Source organism: Bemisia tabaci, chromosome 5 (genome assembly GCF_918797505.1).
Source record: "Bemisia tabaci chromosome 5, PGI_BMITA_v3".
NCBI classification, from domain to species: domain Eukaryota; kingdom Metazoa; phylum Arthropoda; class Insecta; order Hemiptera; family Aleyrodidae; genus Bemisia; species Bemisia tabaci.
The window spans coordinates 37,052,664-37,072,196 of NC_092797.1; the positions used below are offsets into that span (position 1 = coordinate 37,052,664).

Below are 19,533 nucleotides of genomic sequence, written 5' to 3' on the forward strand. Positions count from 1 at the left end.
GCCGGCAACACAATTTCTTATAGCCTTTTATAGCCGATGGCGACTAGGCAACAGCCTGGCGATAAAATGTATGCTAAACGTTACTAATTACGGATACTAAGACTTAGTGAGTTTTTGGACTACCGCTCTCTTTTTGGGCCGCAGTATCTTGATTTAATTTGCGAGGAAAGCTCCGTACTTTTGAAGGATGCCTGCCATTCCTAATATGTTGGAGCGCCTTCAATTTCGTATGATACTGTGCAATACCTCTGATGTGAAATAGTTGCTTCAAGTGCCGCGGTACGCTGCGGCGCGGCGCGTCGGGCGGGCAGCCAGCGCTGAACGCGCATTGGCGCCTACAAACCTAACAGGGATACTTCACGCATTGCGCAATGCGTGCAGTATCCCTGTTAGGTTTGTAGGCGCCAGTGCGCCGCCGCTCCGCTTTGTGTTAGGCTCTAATATTTAATCTCGCGGAGTCAGCGTTTTTCAACTCATGACTTTGAAATGTTTGCACACTCTGTATGGATTATTCTCATTTTAATTGATGAAAAAAAATATGTAGTAAAGGAAAATATAATGTGCGTTTTGTAAATATTAAGGTGATTCCGTACAAACTTAAGGATTTACAAAGTACAAGAATTTCTACATAATTTCTTATAGCCTTTTATAGCCGATGGCGAAAAAGCAACAGCCAGGCGATAAAGTGTAAAGCCCGGTGATAGGAACTATAGCCCGGCTGTATAATTTTTTATCGCTTCGTGTAGCCCGGCCGTATGATTTTTTCCACTTTCTACAGCCAGCTATATGATTTTCTATCGCCCTTTTCAGTCGGCTATAATAACTCCTATGGTATTTTGAAACGCAGCTCCTATCGCCAATTTTTACCAGGGTAGTGAGCGTGAGCGAAAATTTCAATGAGTGTTCTCTGGGAGATTTCTGACTTGTAATTGAACATTTTATTAGATCGCTATCAGAAACGTGTTATTCAAGTGGCATATTTGACTGGGATGTGTTAGCACCACCACACCATCCCAATATTTCGCCAAGTATTCATATTTTCCTATGCCTCACAACGTCAGCCAAACGAGCACCTAATTTTGTATCCAGAAATGTAGGGTTCGACAAAAATGCAAAATTTTAGCGATTCATAATCCTCTTATCTTATTTTTCTTCTTAATTATTTATTTTCATTTCAATGTTTATACGTTTCCTTAAATGGTCGCTATATACCAAGCTTTATTTTGTCAGCTCGAATGAGGACATCATCCAACTTATCAAAGATGGCGAACATGATGACATAGGAGCTGAAAAACTTCGCGGGCTTTTGAAACTTCTACCCGAGGTCGACGAAATAGAAATGCTTCGCGGGTTCGATGACGACCGATCCAAACTCGGCAACGCCGAGAAATTTTTACTGCAACTCATCGAAGTTCCAAAGTAAGAATTCAATAATATTTTCATGTCTAATAAGGATCGTGAACTTGGCAAAGGCAATCATCATCGTTCTTGAAATGTAAATTACAGGATTTTTTCATCGCGGATCTACAGATGCTGAACTTTGTTATGACAACCAAGTTTTATCTTACAATTTTTTTTTTTTTTTTTTTTTTTTTTGAAGGAAATAATTTGAAAGCGAAGTTAGAAATTTACATTGCATTTTAAGTCAGATTTTCCTCAGTCTGAATTTCAGTTGAGCCAAACAAATTACGATTGGCCCAACTGGAACCCTGGTCTAATTCACCGTTACCACCGCTGACTCTTAAGGTAAACCAGGCTCAGAAATAGAATCAGAATGTCTGATATGTACTAGTTCTATGAGGTAAGTTTTGACATAGTGCATGACTATGCCAGAAAAAGAATCCGGACTGAAGATGACGATGATAGAATTTGTGAAACTGCCACCATGTTTCGGTACGTTCCGGCGAATTTCTTGAATATCCGCAGTAAATCTATCAATAATTTAAGGTCCTACATACTGTCATATAGTAGCCACGCTAGTAGCTATTTTACCAATTACCACTAAATTTATTATTAATCCCTTTCAGTAAAATTTCCAAAATACATGTAAAAGACACAATTATTAGGTGAGAAATATTTTATCGCATATATTTCAAATTGCGAAGAGTGCCGAAAGAGTGCGTCAGATTATGGGAGTCGAAAATGACGTCGTATTCGACGTCATGACCAGACAGCTTGGCTGGTATGGTCATGTCAATAGAATGACGGACGAAAGGCTGCCGAAAAAGATGCTTGATTGGCTCTTGGGAAGAGACGAAGAGGACGCCCAGTGAAAGGGTGGCGCCAGGGGGTTTTGGAAGAAATGAGGATTTGAGGGTGTGCCAACTCCCTGAAGGTCTTTGGGAGTATAGGGTACTTTGGCGGCTAGGTGTCGCAGAGCGCCAGAGAGCGCTTTAAAAGCGGATTTATATGTATGTATATTTCCCAAATTTTCTTCTTGCTGCATTTCACTTGAGATATAATTTAAAAACTTTATTGATTGACTTATGTATTCATTCATTTCAGCTACAAACTGCGTATTGAAAGTATGTTATTAAAGGAAGAGTTTGCTGCAAACATGAGTTACCTGGAACCTAGTATTAATGCTATGATTGTCGCTGGTGAAGGTACGTTCATTTTATAATCGTTTCTTGTTAAACTTACTAAACTTATTATTATGGGAAGCTCATTCGGGGAGGAGGTTGAGGAGTCGGATATGAAAACTTTCCCCTGGCAAGTTGCGAAAAATTAAATTTATGTCAGGAATCTTGAAAATCAATACAGAGATCTGTGGTTTAAATTAAACTCGAGGCACAGCACCTAGATAGAAGAGTGGGAAATACGGAAAATACCAGAGGTTCCTGATTTTCGAAAGAAAATCGGGGCATTTTTAAGATAACTCTTAACTTCAAATTACGTACCTATATTTGAGGGAACCTTTAATCGAGATAAAAATATGATAGTCATATCATTTTCTTCAAAGCCCTCGCTAAAAAAATCAGCCAGAAACGAAGAAAATAGAAAAAAAATTACCCAGTCCTGATTGCAGCACTCCCAGAAGAATTTCCTCCCCTAGACAGTCACATTATCGTATAATTCTTTCCTTCTCAAATATGAGTTAATGCATCACTTTGGATATAAACGCATCCTTCTTTTTTCAGATTTAATGACCAAAAAACCACTGCAAGAAGTCCTATACATGGTCATCTGTGCCGGGAATTTTTTAAACTCGGTACGTATGACATCAATATTTTTTAGTAGTTTTAAAATGTTTAAGCAATGATCAATGAGGGCATTTTCTACTGTAGACCTTAGCTTTAACTTTTACATTTTTCTAGCTAAGTCAATGACAGGGTCATTGTTTTAGGAATGTTGGTTTCTGTGATATGCTTCAATTGAAAAACAAAAACGCCATTCAATCGATGCTGTTAAAATCTACACAAATCAACTTACATAATTTGATGAACGCGAATTTAAGCAAAACCTATGTTTTTAATCTAAATGTTTGTCATTCAAGTTCGACCGACAACACACCTAATAACTCGCGTATTGGGCTGAAAACATTAATTCCATTACATCAAAGTGTATGACTATTTTCTTAAGTGTTCACATCCGAATATTTCCTTCTTTTGCAGGGTGGCTACGCTGGTAACGCAGCTGGAGTAAAACTTAGTTCACTGCAAAAACTTACCGATATCAGAGCAAATAAGCCTGGAATGAACCTCATTCACTATGTCGCTCTTGTAAGTGAAAGAAAATAATATGAAATTATCAAACTACTGTTTGTTTAAAAGTTTGAATTAAAATCCCAAACTTTCTTCATTTAAATACGTTTGAGTATAAATCGTATACTTCTCATTAACCAATCTGCGGTTTTTTATAGCTCAACAATCTCTTTCCTCGCTAGGAAAAAAAATGGATAAGACAAGAAAACCTAAGCTGCAGTGCATCGAGTTTTATCGAACTGATGAAACAACTAAGTGTCCAATTTTGCTGAATTTCCAAAAGCGGAGGGATATGCACATGAAAGTATCTGCAGAGCTTTTTTACGAACGGAAAGAAACTTTCACAATCTTTGTTACTGGAATAAAAAAGTATCATGACATAGTATAACTGATGAAGGAGAACAATAATGCATGTTTTTTTAATCATTCCACCAACCAGCATCCAAGTTTTGTTGACAAGAAACACTTATTATACACTTGCCTTAATTCTCCCCTAAAATGACGATTATGCAACCCTGCGACAAACCCGTGTTCAAATAATGATCTCCAACTGTTGCAATATGCTCTGTTAATACAGTTCAACGACCCATAATACTCTCTTCCGTACGATTGGAAATAAAAATGACCCACTGCTCCTAAACGTATTTTCTTGCTTTTGATTCTAGCAAGCTGAGAAGAAACGCAAGGACCTGCTAAGCTTTCCTAACGAAATGGTCGCACTAGAAGAGGCAACAAAGTAAGTTCATAAATTTAAAAATAGTTCGCAACCTTCATCTTCAATTAGATACAATCAACTGTAAATTAATGAAGGCATTTTCTTTTATGTATACCTAGTCCCGGCTCATTAGTGCGCATCATGTGCCAGCTTTCTTGGTTATGACATGCTTCATACCGTGAATTTATACTGTTTTTGGTCTAGGAAATGTATCAAAACTGAAATATCTGTAACACAATCACTCACACGCGGATATTTTTAAGAAAAACTTTCAGAACAGAAATTTTTGTGAAATATTTTAGGACGCAATAAAAATTACTTTAAAAATATTCTGATAAAGTAATAGTCCCTGAAGAAACATGATTTGACGCTTCAGTTTGCTAATACCAGGGGGCACGTTCCGATCTCTGGTTCATACGCGGCCCAACCTTCACAGGACGCTTCGCGCTGTACCTAAATGTTTCGAAATTTCATACTAATTTCTTTGTATTTTTATTCACTCTCTTTAGAACAAGTGTGGAACAGTTGCAGAATGAGATCAATGCACTTGATGGGAGAATTAAAACCATCCGAAGACAAATTGAGTTACCAACCACGGAGCCTGAAATCAAAAATCAAATGTTAGACTTCTTGAATGTAAGTAACGTTTGGAAATTCAACGCTTTTATTTGTAAAAATTTCAATAAAACGTAAAGTAAAATAGGATGAATTTGCGTGCAATAAGTTGATGTTACAAGTATAATGAACATAGAAATGTGCTTGAAAACAAAATCATTGTCACGGGTTCAACTCAAAATTTGATGAGAAAATGTGAAAAGCTATATAGAGGCATGAAACCTCTCCTCTCAAAAAAAGATTTCGGGCGAATTTTTTTAAGTTTGTCTCACGTACATTATGTGTTCTGGGACTGGTCTTATGAGGCAATATATAATCCCCGTAATTGATGAAAGACAAAGATTCTGGACTGAAAAAAAACGATGGAGTTTTGGCAATCGACTTTCATACTCCAAGATTATAGTACCGCAGTAATATGTTTTAAAAGAATCAATTCAGATATACGAGGGTCATCCAGAAAGTAAGTTCACCCCTTTCATATCTCCGAAACTAAAAGAGATAAATCAAATCGGTGAAAAAGAACTTCTTACTTATATCCTCAGCTCTCCATAAGTACCAAGATTTTTAAATTTGGACCACTGGTTGCCGAGGTATTCGATTTTTACGCGAACAACTCCCGACCAGTTCCGTCCACCAAACGACGCGCTGCGATTCCCGTCACGCTACCTGAATTGACTGTGTTCCTCACACATCTACGTAGGAATAACCAACTCAAATATTCTAAGATTAGCTTTAAAACAATCTCAGCTTATTTTTTGACGTAATTTCCGTTCCTATTGATGCATTTTTCATAGCGTTTCTGAAGCTTCTTAATGCGGTTCTCAAAGAACACTTTTGGTTGACTCTTGAACCAGCCATTGACTGCTTCCATCACCTGCTGATCGATCTCGAAGTGCTGGCCACCTAGGTGCTTCTTGAGTTGCGGAAAAAGATGATTCACTCGGGGCAAGGTCTGGAGAGTATGGAGGATGAGGTGACACCTGTCACGCAAATTTGTCCAACAAATTTTGGGTCTCTTTCGCCGTGTGAGGGCTGGCATTATCGTGAAGGAATAAGAAGGAACCACGAGACAAGAGACCCGGCCGCTTGTTTTTTATTGCCAATCGCAACGAATTCAATATTCCACAATACCGTGGTGCATTGATTGCACACCCTTTCTCCAAATAATGGACGAGAAGTACTCCTTGAGAGTCCCAGAAGACAAAAGCGACGCGACAGCAGCGCGAGGTGCATCTCATATCAGCGCGTCGTTTGGTGGACGGAACTGGCCGGGAGTTGTTCACGTAAAAATCGAATATCTCGGCAACCAGTGGTCCAAATTTAAAAATCTTGGTATACCTATGGAGAGCTGAGGATATAAGTAAGAAGTTCTTTTTCACCGATTTGATTTATCCCTTTTAGTTTCGGAAATATGAAAGGGGTGAACTTACTTTTTGGATGACCCTCGTAGGTTCAGATCAAAAAAATTTTGCATCAGCCAATAATATAGCCGTTAGTATAGCCATCTCACTATTTTTCACCAAGGTTTTTTGTTCAAGGTTGTTTGTTTTATGTTCTTGTACTTGCTTGTAGTCTGTGATCCTTATGTATACCACTGAAGATGGCCCTATGGGCTGAAATGCATTTTGGTAAATAAAAAATGTAATTTATGCATCTACTTGGCGTACCTTACTCTCTCCGAATCAAGGTTTTTTCTTAATATCATTATAGTGAATTCTCCAAAATCTATTCATGTCAAAGATATGAAATCAAATCAAGACTCCTGATTCGAGAATGGGGAAAGCTACATTCACGAAACTCCTTTTTCCGAAGAAAAATTATGCCGGAGAACTCCGGTGGGTAAGCGTTGTAAACTTTCGATGTTGGGAGAAAAAAAATCACAGAGATATTTTTTTTTCCCTTGTTAGGTGGCTGAGCAAGATGTGAGCGCCCTTCACCGAGACATGCAAGAGCTGGAAAATGTGCGGAGGTCCTTGGCAGAGTTTTTCTGCGAGGACGTGAAGACGTTCAAGGTGGAGGAGTGCTTCAAGGTCTTCCACAGTTTCTGCGTCAAGTTCAAGCAAGCCGTCATGGAAAACGAAAGGCGCAAACTCCAGGAGGAACAGGCCTCGGCGAGAAGGCGACAAAGGGAGGAGCAACTGGCCGTCAAACGAAAATTGAGTAAGATTCGGGGACATGGTTATACAGGGTTATTCAAAAGTCACGCACCACTGGCCATGAGGAGGGTGGTCTTTAGAAATTTTTGAGTTGCCCCCCGCCCCCCGAGGGGATCAAAAACTGGAATGTACCTATAAAAGTTTCCCCCTCGGTATGGGGAAAAACGTCTTAAACCGCAAGTCGATAGCTTAATTAGAACTAAAGTTATGGCCGGTGGTGCGTGACTTTTGAATAACCCTGTAGGATATTTCGTCAACGATTTTTTGTCCGCGCACCTGTTTTTTCCAGTAATTTACGTCCACGCGTTTTTTCGGCACGGGAGTTTTGGTCCACGTGCCAGTTGAGACCCAAAGTTAATTGGCCCACATGTAAATACAAACGACAATTGTTCACGAAGTTTTTGGATGAAAATATATATTGTCTCGGAAGAATGTTTTTCTGTTTTGTCTGTTTGGTCCAACGGAGAATAATATATAGTTGGGAGTTTTGGTAAAAATGGGAGAGCGTCAATTCCATGAGACAAAATTCACTAAAACTCTCTACACCTCTTTGGTGTAACAGGACTTATAATTATCTTTCAAGAAATCCCCACCTTGTTATACGTGAACCGGATGAACCTCTAGATTTGCCGCAGCTAAAGGCTCTTAGATTTTTCTTGTGTACGGTAAGTATCTTGATTTATTTTGCGAGGAAAAATCCGTACTTCTAAAGGATGCCTGTCATTCTTAATACGTTCAATTTCGTATAATACTGTGCAAACACCGCTGTCGTGAAGTTGCTTCAGGCGCCGCCGCACGGCGGGCGGGCGGCCAGCGCGAAACGCGCATTGGCGCCTACAAACCTAAGTGGATACTTCAAGCATTGTGCAATGCGTGAAGTATCCACTTAGGTTTGTAGGCGCCAGTGAGCCTCTCGCGCTAGCAGCACGCCGCTCCGCTCTGTTAGGCTTTAATACTTAGCGTTTTTTAACTCATGATTTTGAAATGTTAGCACACTCTGCATTGATTATTCTCATTTAAATTGATGGTAAAAAATATGTATCAATTTATCAAAGGAGAATAATAATATAATGTGTATTTTTTAAATATTGGTGGTTCCGTGTCAAATTTAATGATTTCCAAAGCACTTTAATCTTTTCTTTTACATTTTGTGCTTTTACTGTGCTGCAGCGAGGTGTACGCGCAACGAAATGCTCAAAATTTGACGTATTTGACTTGATAAGATCGATGTACGAATGGGTTAAAACTAAAGATTGCGTGCTTCTTGGTTTTGTCGGTTTCTGTCGGCACAACTGCGGCTCATTGAGATTAATGTCGCTTGGAAAATATTTTACAAATATTTGTCACGTTTTAAAAATATAATTTTTTTCAAAATGAAGTGATAATTTCGTAAAGAAAAAATAAAAAAAAATATAAAGAAAGTACCTATACATATACAAGGTATATTGTACATTCAATATTTTAAGGATAGAAATAAAACCAAATATTCACCAATGACAATTTAAGAAGATGATTCAAAAGGAGAAAGTAATAACATTTCATTTAGAAAATAAGCAACCATAACAACACCTCCTTCTCTCCCAATGTCTCATTCCCATATTGTCAATATAATTTTACATACCGACTAAAATATAACGCTTGGACCAAGTCACTGTCGCTTATTTTACGCGTGGGCGTAAATTACTAGACAAAAAAGGTGCGCGGACAAAAAATCGTTGACAAAATGTCCTGAAACCGGGGATATTTTGACATTTTATTATTTTTAAAAATCCCTCTAGAGGAGATTCTGCAGTTATAGACAAACACCCGAAACACATGAGGATTTCGTTACGGAAAGTTGCTTTCATAAATTTCCTCTATGTATCACCTTCATTTCTTCGTATAGGCAATACGCGTACACTCGTGCAGGATCTTGTATTTTAGTAAGACGCCTTGTATTCCGCCATCTCAGACTCAAGGCAACCTATCGTGCAAGGAGAGTGGCTGAAATATTGCACCGCAAATATTGCGTAACGATTTTTTTTTTAAAAATTGCACGAATATTGCAGCAACGTAACTCATAATATTAAATCTGCATTGTGAATTTTTGAAGCGACGTTACAGTAATTTTGTAGCAATGTTGCTGGGAATATTGCCTGGTATTGGTTGGTTAGTAATGACACTTTAGGGTTGTTTGGAATTATTTCTTTGTTAGTTGAGTTCAATTTGAGTTAATATGATAAAGCATGCATGAAAGTTACACAATATTCTCATGTCTTCTATTCCGCAGGTGGTCACTTCGTGTCAAACGGGTCAGAGTCTGACAGTAATGTAGTCGAAAATATACTCAGTGATATTAGATCGGGATTCCCTCAGAAGAAACAGTGTGATAAAGATGTACAGGTAAATTGAGCAATATTTTTATTTTATTCTCTTATTGTTAGTTTTAGTGTATTCATAGTACATCTGATACTCATGACGCAAATAATTTTTCGCATTCCGAGTGCTAACACCCGGCAATGCGGATGATTCTAGAAATCTTAAAGACTCATTCTCGGATTATGGATTTATTTTTTCGGGTGTCTGATAAAACTTCATGTGATAATATCATACGATGAGAATGAATTTTCGCTCTCTTAAGAATCTGTCTCGTGCGCAAAGGTCCATTCTCCTTTGAATGGTCACAAGAGGTGGAATAATTGTAAATTAATTCGTTTCTCAGAAATATTGTGTAATTTGTTCAATGCAAATATTAATTATTATAACCAAGGAGAGAGTATACAGGAGTTTCTGAAGAAATGACGGAGACCCAATAGCTTCATGGGGTGGTGAAGATCACGTCATTCTCATGTCATTATGGACCCTTTGATGTCAAATGTTTACCCACGTTTGGTGGATCGATGCGGCCGCGGCCGCGTGCTGATGTCATAGTCCAATCAGACAACCACTTGACAGAATCACTCGAGTTGATTTTGATTCAAAAGCATCGGAACTTTAGGAGCGGTCAATTCCTTCGGTGTTGAATACAACCGAAAGAGGAGTGCTCATTCGAATTATCTTCGACATCCACTGGTTTTTTCTAGATATAACAATCACGTGGTTGCCAAATCTTAATTTTCTTTTTGAAAAAAGGAAAGGCTGTAATTAGGATGGATACACGGTGTGTTCAAAAACGATTCGGTCGTCGACCGATAAAAGTATAATTATGGAGAGCTAGGATTTGCTGTAAAAACACAAATAAACAACCGGTTGCCTCTAATATCCATCCCTTTGCCAAATACATCTTTTTGGAGGCCGAAATGAAGCTTATGCTTGGAATGTTATGATTGAAAAGGACCATTTTTGGGCCCACCTTGAATTTCCTCAACTCTACGATCGTTCGCTCATCGAAAGTCTGTATATTACGGAATTCATCCTAATTCGGCCATCATCCGATTTCTCATCGAGACTCGATTTTGGCGGGAAATGCGGGTTTTCCGGTCGAATGCCGAAAGATTTGAATTTTTCGCCAAAAGCGGCCTCCAGACCCATGTTAAGGTGATTTGGACTACATTTTGCAATTTGGAACTATAAACTCTGGCCCGGTTTAAAAACAACGTATGTGTCATTAGTTTCCCTATGCACATAAGTGTTTTTCCTGAAGAGCCAAAAGTTATAGTTCCAAATTGCAAAATGTAGTCCATTTGATGAACGCCATATGGCATGCGATATATCGCATCAGTTGGTTCCATTTTTTTCAGCTACTCGTCATTTTTTTCCAATTTTGAGATCGCAATTCTGTTGTCAGGAGACTAAAGCACTCACTCACCGATTTTAACAAAGAAATTCAACTTAATAAAGGCGTGGTTTTTTTTAGAGAGAAAATATTGCATTCGAGTGCAGTTTCGATATCAGTATCGAATGCGATGTTTTCTCTCTAAAAAAAACCACGCCTTTATTACGTTGAATATCTTTGTTAAAATTGGTAAGTGAGTGCTTTAGTCCCCTGACAACAGAATTGCGATCTCAAAATTAGAGAAAAATGACGAGTAGCTGAAGAAATGGAACCAATTGATGCGATATATCGCATGCCGTTCTGACAAAAAAAAAATGACGTCCATCGAATCCCCTTAAGACCAGCATTAGATCCGAAGAGAGATGGAAAATAACCAAACCATGATTGATTCCATAAAACATACTAGACCTTTCACGAGCAAAAAGTCGTAGAATTGAGGAAATTCAGTCACCGGTGGGCCCAAGAACGGTCCTTCTTTTATGTTCGGTCCTTTTGAATTCTTATCATTTCTTCCTCTTTTTTTACCCATGCTCCAGAACCGGCGGATGGTAAACGGGTGCTCAATAACTTCTGAAGAGGAAGTTTCCATGACTGGTTCCCCATCACTTTCCCGCCGTAGATTAGGCTCGAGTAGTAACGATCCGAACATCACCAGCAGCAGGGAGGACAACTATTCACCGAGCACCTCTCAGGATCAAGATTTGAAAGGTATTTATGTCGATATCTTCCTGACATAAATACGTAACTGCCTTTTGCGATGAACCCTGTCGTTCATATAACTCAATGCTTTCCCAGGCTCAAATCTCAGTGTGCTTACGCTTTTTTGTCAGCCAAGCGACAATGGTGTCATTGTATCATTACGTGTAGAGCGGAGTATCTTTATAGGGAGAGTATGGACAACTCGAAAATTTGAAGGTTAGGTTTGATCGGGTCATATAGCTCTTAAGACCCAAAAAAGTAGCCAACGTATGAACTCGAATTATCCAATGGTAGGTACTAATTCAAACTCCGAGAGTAGGTACACTGACCAACATTTATAAAAGCACGTATAAAACTTTGATATTTCATACATTTTCTCAGTTTCAAAGTCTTAATCCTTAAAAACGCTTTTTTATAGTGCGCTGTCGGCCCTATTGATTAATCTTTCAAATACATAGGTTGACAGCGGCACTTTTCTAGTGATTTTCGTTTTTCACGTTGTCGTCTTTTTGGGCCCTAAGAGCTACATAAATCGAGTTGTCCATACTCTCCCTATGAAGGTACTCTGGTGTAGAGTAAGTACCAACGAACCATACCTACTTGAAACAAGGAGGGGAAAAATACAAAAATAAATTAATCATTTAAGTCTAAAACCTAACAAGTCCAAAAATTCGAAAAATAAGTTTCTTTCAAGAAAAATTATTCTTTGAGAAAACGTCAATCTTCTGTCTGAAGATTACGCAAGATTGGATGTGGTTTTTGAAACAAAAGTTGGATCTTTGTAAGTCATTCCATGAAAAAAGTGAACACGTCCCAAATTAAATTGGCTCATAAAGTTAATTCAAATTGCTCCGGATTGTCAAAATTGATCATAACTCTCTTTTATACCCTGAAGAACTAGGCATTGAATTGCTTTATCATCGTTCATCCGCTACTTCTTTCCTCAAGGATACAACTAAATTAACTCTACGGACCTTTTTTTGCCTATTCGTTCAAAATGAAGGCAAATCATAGCCAGTTACGTTCATAGATTAAGAGCGTTGTTCACACGAGACAGTAAGAGACCCTGCATTTATTATCCAAGTGATGCGATTGTCGGTAAAGGAACTTAATATTGCGTGCCAAAACGCAAAAGTGTGCGAAGCTTCAACCTGCCGGTATTTTCAATAAAAATACGAAAAAACATTCTGATTTTTTTTTTACTTAAAAAGAAGTGTCTAGTATAAATAATTTGTGATGAACTTTCTGAGAGGAGTGCATTGCTGTAAGATAGGTCTGTGATGAGGAGGAAGAGAAGAGAAGGCTAAAATTCTGAATACCGTGCAGCGTGACACGATTGAATGACAGCTCCCATGGATCGTATTCAATACATCAAATAGGTGATATTGTATCGATATTGATTGGTTCAACATGTAAACATAGCCTCAAAAGTCAATTGAGTCGTCTGCGGGAACGGGTTTCTTGTGATAGATTTTTTATTCTTATGAGTATAAAATGGCAATGAAAAATGACATTGTTAAGAATTTTCTCATTTTTAGCTCTCTCTACTTAAATCCTAAAATTTTTATTTGAGGTTATATGCTATTGTTTCGAACCAAACGATACATCGAAGCGCTATCGAATACGATCTATTCGGCTCGAGCGCGTATGATAGGTCGGTTTTGTCAGTCGTCTCCTTTATCGTGTCTTTAAAGTCACCTCAACTCAATTCTTTCTCAGTCTCGTTAGCGGGCCGATTATTGAAATTGATAGACAAAGCTATAGACAAAGAGGACACGCTGAAAATAAAACGATCCTGTCGGTTGAAGTGAGTGGTTCCTATAGACTAAGGGGGAAAATGATGGACTAACTAAAGGTCTCTCGTGGGTTGCTGTTAGTTAGTATATTACTTACCTCCTTTGTTCATGGCAAGCTTTCACTTTCACCAATAGGATCGCTTTACTTTCAGCGTGTCTTCTTTGTCTATAGCTTTGTCTATTAATTTCAATAATCGGCCCGCTGACCAGACACAAAGTTCTCACATTCACGCTGCGGATGAAAAGTGGAAGTCTTAATTTGAGATCTTTGCAAAGTTTTTCGGTTGGAATTTGTATTTGTGGTTTTGTTTCTTGCAGACATCACGCCGACGGGGAGCCTGCGTCGGCGACGAAGCCGGGTGCCGTCGGAGGAGGACGAGTCGACGCTGATGGACTTTCTGCGGGCCTCCGGGCACGGGGACGGGAGCCGGGAGCGGAAGTCTTGGGGGAGTCTGGACCGGTCGTGGGCCCGGCGGGCGCGCGGCCAGGGACGAAAGCGCCCCGAACTCCTCACCGCTGACTTCTCCGGCGACAGGGAGCGCTCCAACTCCCCGTCGCCCTCAACAGAGAATAAACCTATCGTCTCCGATGCTCCACCCGAGGATGAACCCAAGCCCAAGTATGAATTCAATATCTTCTCTTTTCTTTATCTTCTTTCTCATCATCTTTTCCTTCCTTCTCCTTCCTCCTTTCCTCCTTCTTCTTCTTTTTCTTCTGATTTTCCTTCCTCTTTTCCCTCATCTTCCTCTTTTTCCTCTTTTACCTTTTTTTCTCTTTTTCTTTTCCTCTTTTCCTCTTTTCCTCTTTTCCTCTTTTCCTCTTTTTCCTCTTTTTCCTCTTTTTCCTCTTTTCCTCTTTTTCCTCTTTTTCCTCTTTTTCCTCTTTTTCCTCTTTTTCCTCTTTTCCTCTTTTCCTCTTTTTCCTCTTTTTCCTCTTTTTCCTCTTTTTCCTCTTTTTCTCTTTTTCCTCTTTTTCCTCTTTTCTCTTTTTCCTCTTTTTCCTCTTTTCCTCTTTTCCTCTTTTCCCTCTTTTCCTCTTTTTCTCTTTTCCTCTTTTTCCTCTTTTCCCTCTTTTCCTCTTTTCCTCTTTTCCTCTTTTCCTCTTTTCCTCTTTTTCCTCTTTTTCCTCTTTTTCCTCTTTTTCCCTCTTTTTCCCTCTTTTTCCTCTTTTCCTCTTTTCCCTCTTTTCCTCTTTTCTCTTTTCCTCTTTTCCCTCTTTTCCTCTTTTCCTCTTTTCCTCTTTTCCCTCTTTTCCTCTTTTCCCTCTTTTCCCTCTTTTTCCTCTTTTCCTCTTTTCCTCTTTTCCTCTTTTCCTCTTTTTCCTCTTTTTCCTCTTTCTCTTCTTTCTCTTCTTTTTCTTCTTTTTCCTCTTTTTCCTTTTTTCCTCTTTCCTATTTTTTTTTTTAAAAAAATAATGCTACACAAAGTTTTCTTAAAGTCTCCGAAAAAATTTCGGAACGATTTAAAATAAAGCCACAAAACATTTCGACGCGATATGTTTGTATGTTCTGTTTTCTTTTTATTAAACCAAAATTAATTTTTCGCGAATCAAGTGCCAGAATCGCTGCATCGTTTAAACATCGTCCGAATTTCTGAATCGTTGCAATTAAGATACACTTTTACCCTTTAATTGTGGTCAAAACCGGGCAGGAACTGTCAAAATAAATGACGCGTGGTCCTAGTCTTCGGCGATTTTAGCGTCGCGCAAACCAGGGAAGAGAGCACGGTTGAGTCATCTTCACAGTGTGATGCGTCTTCAATCCAGCTAGCTGCAATGTGCCCATACCCGTAGTCGAATAATTATCGCAAGCAACTCTCGCATTGCATTTGGTGCAATGCGAGAAGTATTCATGTAGTCTTGTAGGCGCTAATATGCGCCCGACGCCGACAGCACTGGTTGGCGCAATGCGTGAAGTATTCCTTCAGCCTTGCAGGCGCTGGTATGAGTATGAGCCGACCGCACCTGGACCGCACCGTGTTTGGTGCGACTATTTGAACTCGCGTTAGGATAATCGCGGCATCGAACGATGGGGCTTAAAGGCCATGTTGTGTTTCGACGCCGTATGAGCATTCCAACGTTGCATTGTTTCTCTCGATAAAATATTTTTTCAAAGAAAAGTTAGGAAAGTTCTCTATGTTCACTTTTTTAGATTGAACGGACCATTAAACTAGGTACGAATTTAAGCACTCAAAAACATGATTATTCTCTAGAATATTACGCTGAACACGATTCAAGCAACGAAAACTACTGATATCAACTTCTACCTAAAATATAAACGTTTCTATTGTTCATCGGTTACGAGAACTTTGAATCGCCCCATCACAAGAAAAACAAAACTCTACGCGAGTCAATTTGTACACTACAACAGCTTTAGCAGACTACTCAATCGAGCATCGTTTCTTCCCCACACTGTGTTTTTCAAAGTTTGTACAGCTTGAACTGAGCGTCAAAATTGAGGTTGCCATATTTTCATACTACTGAGACTGCCATAGCGACGTTTGGTGTACATACAATCCTGGGATCGAAAGATTGTGGAAATTTTCCTGCTTTCTTTCACATAGGAACCGCGCATTTCCCGACGGGACGAACGGGCAGGCCCGCCACATCCCATCTTGGGCCCTGGTACCAGTTTTAAGGTCCGGGCCCCAAGCACGGAGGGGGGGGGGGTCCGAGGGACATCCCCGAGAAATTTTAGAATTTATACGACTAATCGGACGCATTTTGAAGCTTCCATAAAGAATTTTTTCATCAATTTCTGCGGAATAATTATGTTTTTTTGTCTACTTTCAGCACAAAATACTTGCGAATTGTTGCATTCAAAACATCTGGAAAAATTTTATTTTTTTTTGGGGGGGGGGGCATATGATACTATTTTCAGTTCTAAGAGGGCCAGGCCCCCCTGGACTGCCCCTTCGTTTGTCTATGGCAAGGGAGTTGAGCCATGAGCCATTGAAGTCGAGGATGCCCAGACTGGAGACTCTTAGCATCTGACGACGGAAGAAAATGAAACGCAGTTACTAAAAATATCCCTCTGTACTGAAAATCTTGAAAATAGATAGAAATTTTCCAAGAAGTATACTTCTTTGAAAATTTAAGAAGAATTCTATAGTGCCCCAGCGTGTTTCTGAAAATCTATTCACCTTTTGCGAAATTTTTAGGGTAAATTTTTCACTTTTTCTTACGAAACAAGGGTTGCATGTGAATTCGTAGTGGTTTTTCACGGGTAACACGGGCCCCCTCCAGGGCCCGGGCCACGGTACCAGGAACCCAGTATCCCCGCCTTGTGCCGGGCCTGCCTTCATGCACGCTGGGCTTGTCGATTTCCTTTGACATTTTTGCAGTGGTGAATGCATAGCTGAAGTGCGCTACAGCTAGAATTGTATATAGCAAATGGGTGGTTTTTCTACGAGGATTAAAAATAAACAAGTGGTTAGAAATGGAAACAAAGTAATATGAACTATGCAAAACGATTATTCCGATAACGGAACTTGGCTGATTTGAAAACGCCTTCAAATGCGGCTTGATACCTCATACATTCCGGGGTGTTCAAATAGTTGTATCATTGCCCGCCCGTAAGAATGTGACGGAAGATTTAAATGGAAATAGCCTCCATGCAACCTGGCCTTTTCGATTTCCGTTAACATTTTTGCAGTCATGAATGCGCTTAAGTGCGCTTCAGCTAGAATTGTATTTAGCAAATGGGTGGTTAATCTACGAGGATTAAAAATAAACGAGTGGTGCGGAATGTAACAAAAGAATATGAACTATGCAAAACGATAATCCGGGTATCGGAACTTGGCTGTTTTGAAAACGCCTTCAAATGTGGCGTGATACCTCACGCATTCCGGAGAGTTAGATAGTTGTATCATTGCGACGTATGAATGTGACGGAAGATTTAAATGGAAATAGTCTTCATGACGGGATAACCGATCTTTCTAAGGGCGCAAGGGACGCGAGGTCAGTGGCTTGGCGTGAATTGCGATGTATCGATTGTTATGCCGTTTAAACCTACGGTAAAGAATCGATTATTAACACCCTGTTTATCGATCTTTTTCCATAGGTTTAATGGCGAACAGGCGATCCCTCTCTTTTTCCATCGGGCTACGGGGGACCACGACGATCAAGCCGGTGCCACCTGCGCCTGGATTGGCCGCTCAATTTTGGCCCGAAGAATAGGGCTTACGGAATCATACATTGTGATGATGATGATGATGATGATTGTGATTCTCTTCACAAAGAATTATTTTAATCAAAGCACAACTTTTTTTCAGAGCGTGGAGGCAGAAGATTGAGTCATGGCTACAAGACAACGAAAAAGAAGAGAAACAAGCAGCAAGCAAAAGTGATGACATTAGGAGAAGGGCCCAAAGACTTCAAAATAATCGACGCTCATTGGAACAAAATGATTCAGGTAGGTTACCGCATAAAAAATCTATCAGTGCGTTCAGTTTTTTTTTAGATCCTCTTTCCGTAATCTTCTTAGTTTCGAATGAATTTCGCAGTTTGAGAGGTAAAAATACATGAATTGATTGCTAAATCGACTTTGGCATTCCAAAATTCATGTGTCTACTTAATTTTCATTCGTACAATTTATACGCTATCAAAAGCACTGTTGCCGCCAGTCGAAAACGCCTTCAGTTTCTAGCGATACTTCACCGCTCACGCCAGAGTTAAAATATTTGTATCATAAATTGCTGAGCAGAATCCTTCGCTTTTCGAGCATGACTATTTCAATTGTATCAAACCCTAAAATACATGTGTTTCCACACCTAAATTGTAGAAAATAATGAAATAAAATAAACAATACCTACCTATTAGTTTGCTAAAAAAAATAATAATAAAAAAATAGCCTCTGATTGATTAGAACATCGACACAGCATATATCACCATGTGCCACCAGAAAAAAAGCCAAGTCGCTTCATTTATTTCTAATACTTATTATGGTGTGAAATAAGGATAGCTGATTAATATATTTTTGTCCACAGAGAGTGATAGAGGCACCTTAGATACGTTACCAGAGGGAAAACTCGCCAACAACACGGCCAATTCACAATACAAACGTGTCTATTCCGATTGGAGGCCTTCCATTGATAAAAATGTGGATGTCGTTGGTGTGATGGAAGCCATTGCAGGCACACGTAAGTCCTGAATATTCTTTAACAAAGCCGAGCTATGACTTATTATTTTACAATAACATCAATATCTGGGTCAACTACTTTAAAACAATTTCTTAGTGAAATGGGAGCTGAATCCGTTTCTAAATCGTATTGTTAGGCCCCATTTTTCAAACTTCCCAAAAAATAAAATATCAATAAATATACAAAGAAATCGTGCAAAAATTCAAACGCCTCCATGTAGCATCGAGCTTTTTACCCTAGTTACTTACTATCCCCATAACCACAGCGCAGACCTTCTTATGTACCCGTACCTTAATTATTTTTTACAAATGAAATTGATGTTTAACATTTTTTACTTTAATGTTCTGAATGAATTGAACTAAATCTAACACAGAGAGGGTGACTGAAACCATGTTGAATTCAGGAAAAGATCGCCTTCAGGTAGGCAGTTATGCAACCCCACGGAGTATACTTTCAAATAGTTGCTCAGCAAAAACAACAAATGCATTTCAATCATAACTTAGCTCCTTCAAATGGTATTATTGAGATAAAAAGTTAAAAATGGTGAACTTCACCGAATTTCCGAAGTATGAAAGAACTAGGAATTTATATGGGTCAGTTGCGCTGGCGACTATTCCACGATGGATGACATCCGTTTCTGTGTATTTCGAAGGCCAGCATCTCTTTAAAACTGAGCGTAAAAATTTTACGTTCGTACAAATTACCTTCCTCTCTGCTGGCTTTTAGGTTTTAAGCATTCAAAATAGATTAAATATCCCTTGCTTCTCTTTCAGAATCCCAACCTCAGACTAATGTGAAGGATAAGACACCGTGGCGGAAGTCAAATCTAAATTCATCAAATCTTGTTGAGGAAAGTGATAATCGGCGGTTGCGACGATCAAATTCTCGTGGTAGCAGCTTCGAAAGTCCTTCCCTCCAGGTAAATACCGTCTCTTCACTAGCTCCCACACTTCACA

The 19,533-nt window shown here is 39.2% G+C and overlaps 1 protein-coding gene across 1 annotated transcript in view; it reads left to right on the forward strand.

Moving 5' to 3' along the window:
• Positions 1-19,533, forward strand: part of form3 (formin 3) — a 115,124-nt gene that overhangs the window by 87,118 nt on the left and 8,473 nt on the right. The window contains exons 10-22 of the mRNA XM_019056924.2: positions 1,231-1,419; positions 2,506-2,606; positions 3,141-3,211; positions 3,615-3,722; positions 4,370-4,440; positions 4,929-5,055; positions 6,942-7,194; positions 9,460-9,572; positions 11,481-11,652; positions 13,758-14,058; positions 17,711-17,850; positions 18,425-18,577; positions 19,351-19,496. Of these exons, the coding sequence (XP_018912469.2) occupies positions 1,231-1,419; positions 2,506-2,606; positions 3,141-3,211; positions 3,615-3,722; positions 4,370-4,440; positions 4,929-5,055; positions 6,942-7,194; positions 9,460-9,572; positions 11,481-11,652; positions 13,758-14,058; positions 17,711-17,850; positions 18,425-18,577; positions 19,351-19,496 (1,945 nt within the window). The remainder of the gene's footprint in view (positions 1-1,230; positions 1,420-2,505; positions 2,607-3,140; positions 3,212-3,614; positions 3,723-4,369; positions 4,441-4,928; positions 5,056-6,941; positions 7,195-9,459; positions 9,573-11,480; positions 11,653-13,757; positions 14,059-17,710; positions 17,851-18,424; positions 18,578-19,350; positions 19,497-19,533) is intronic.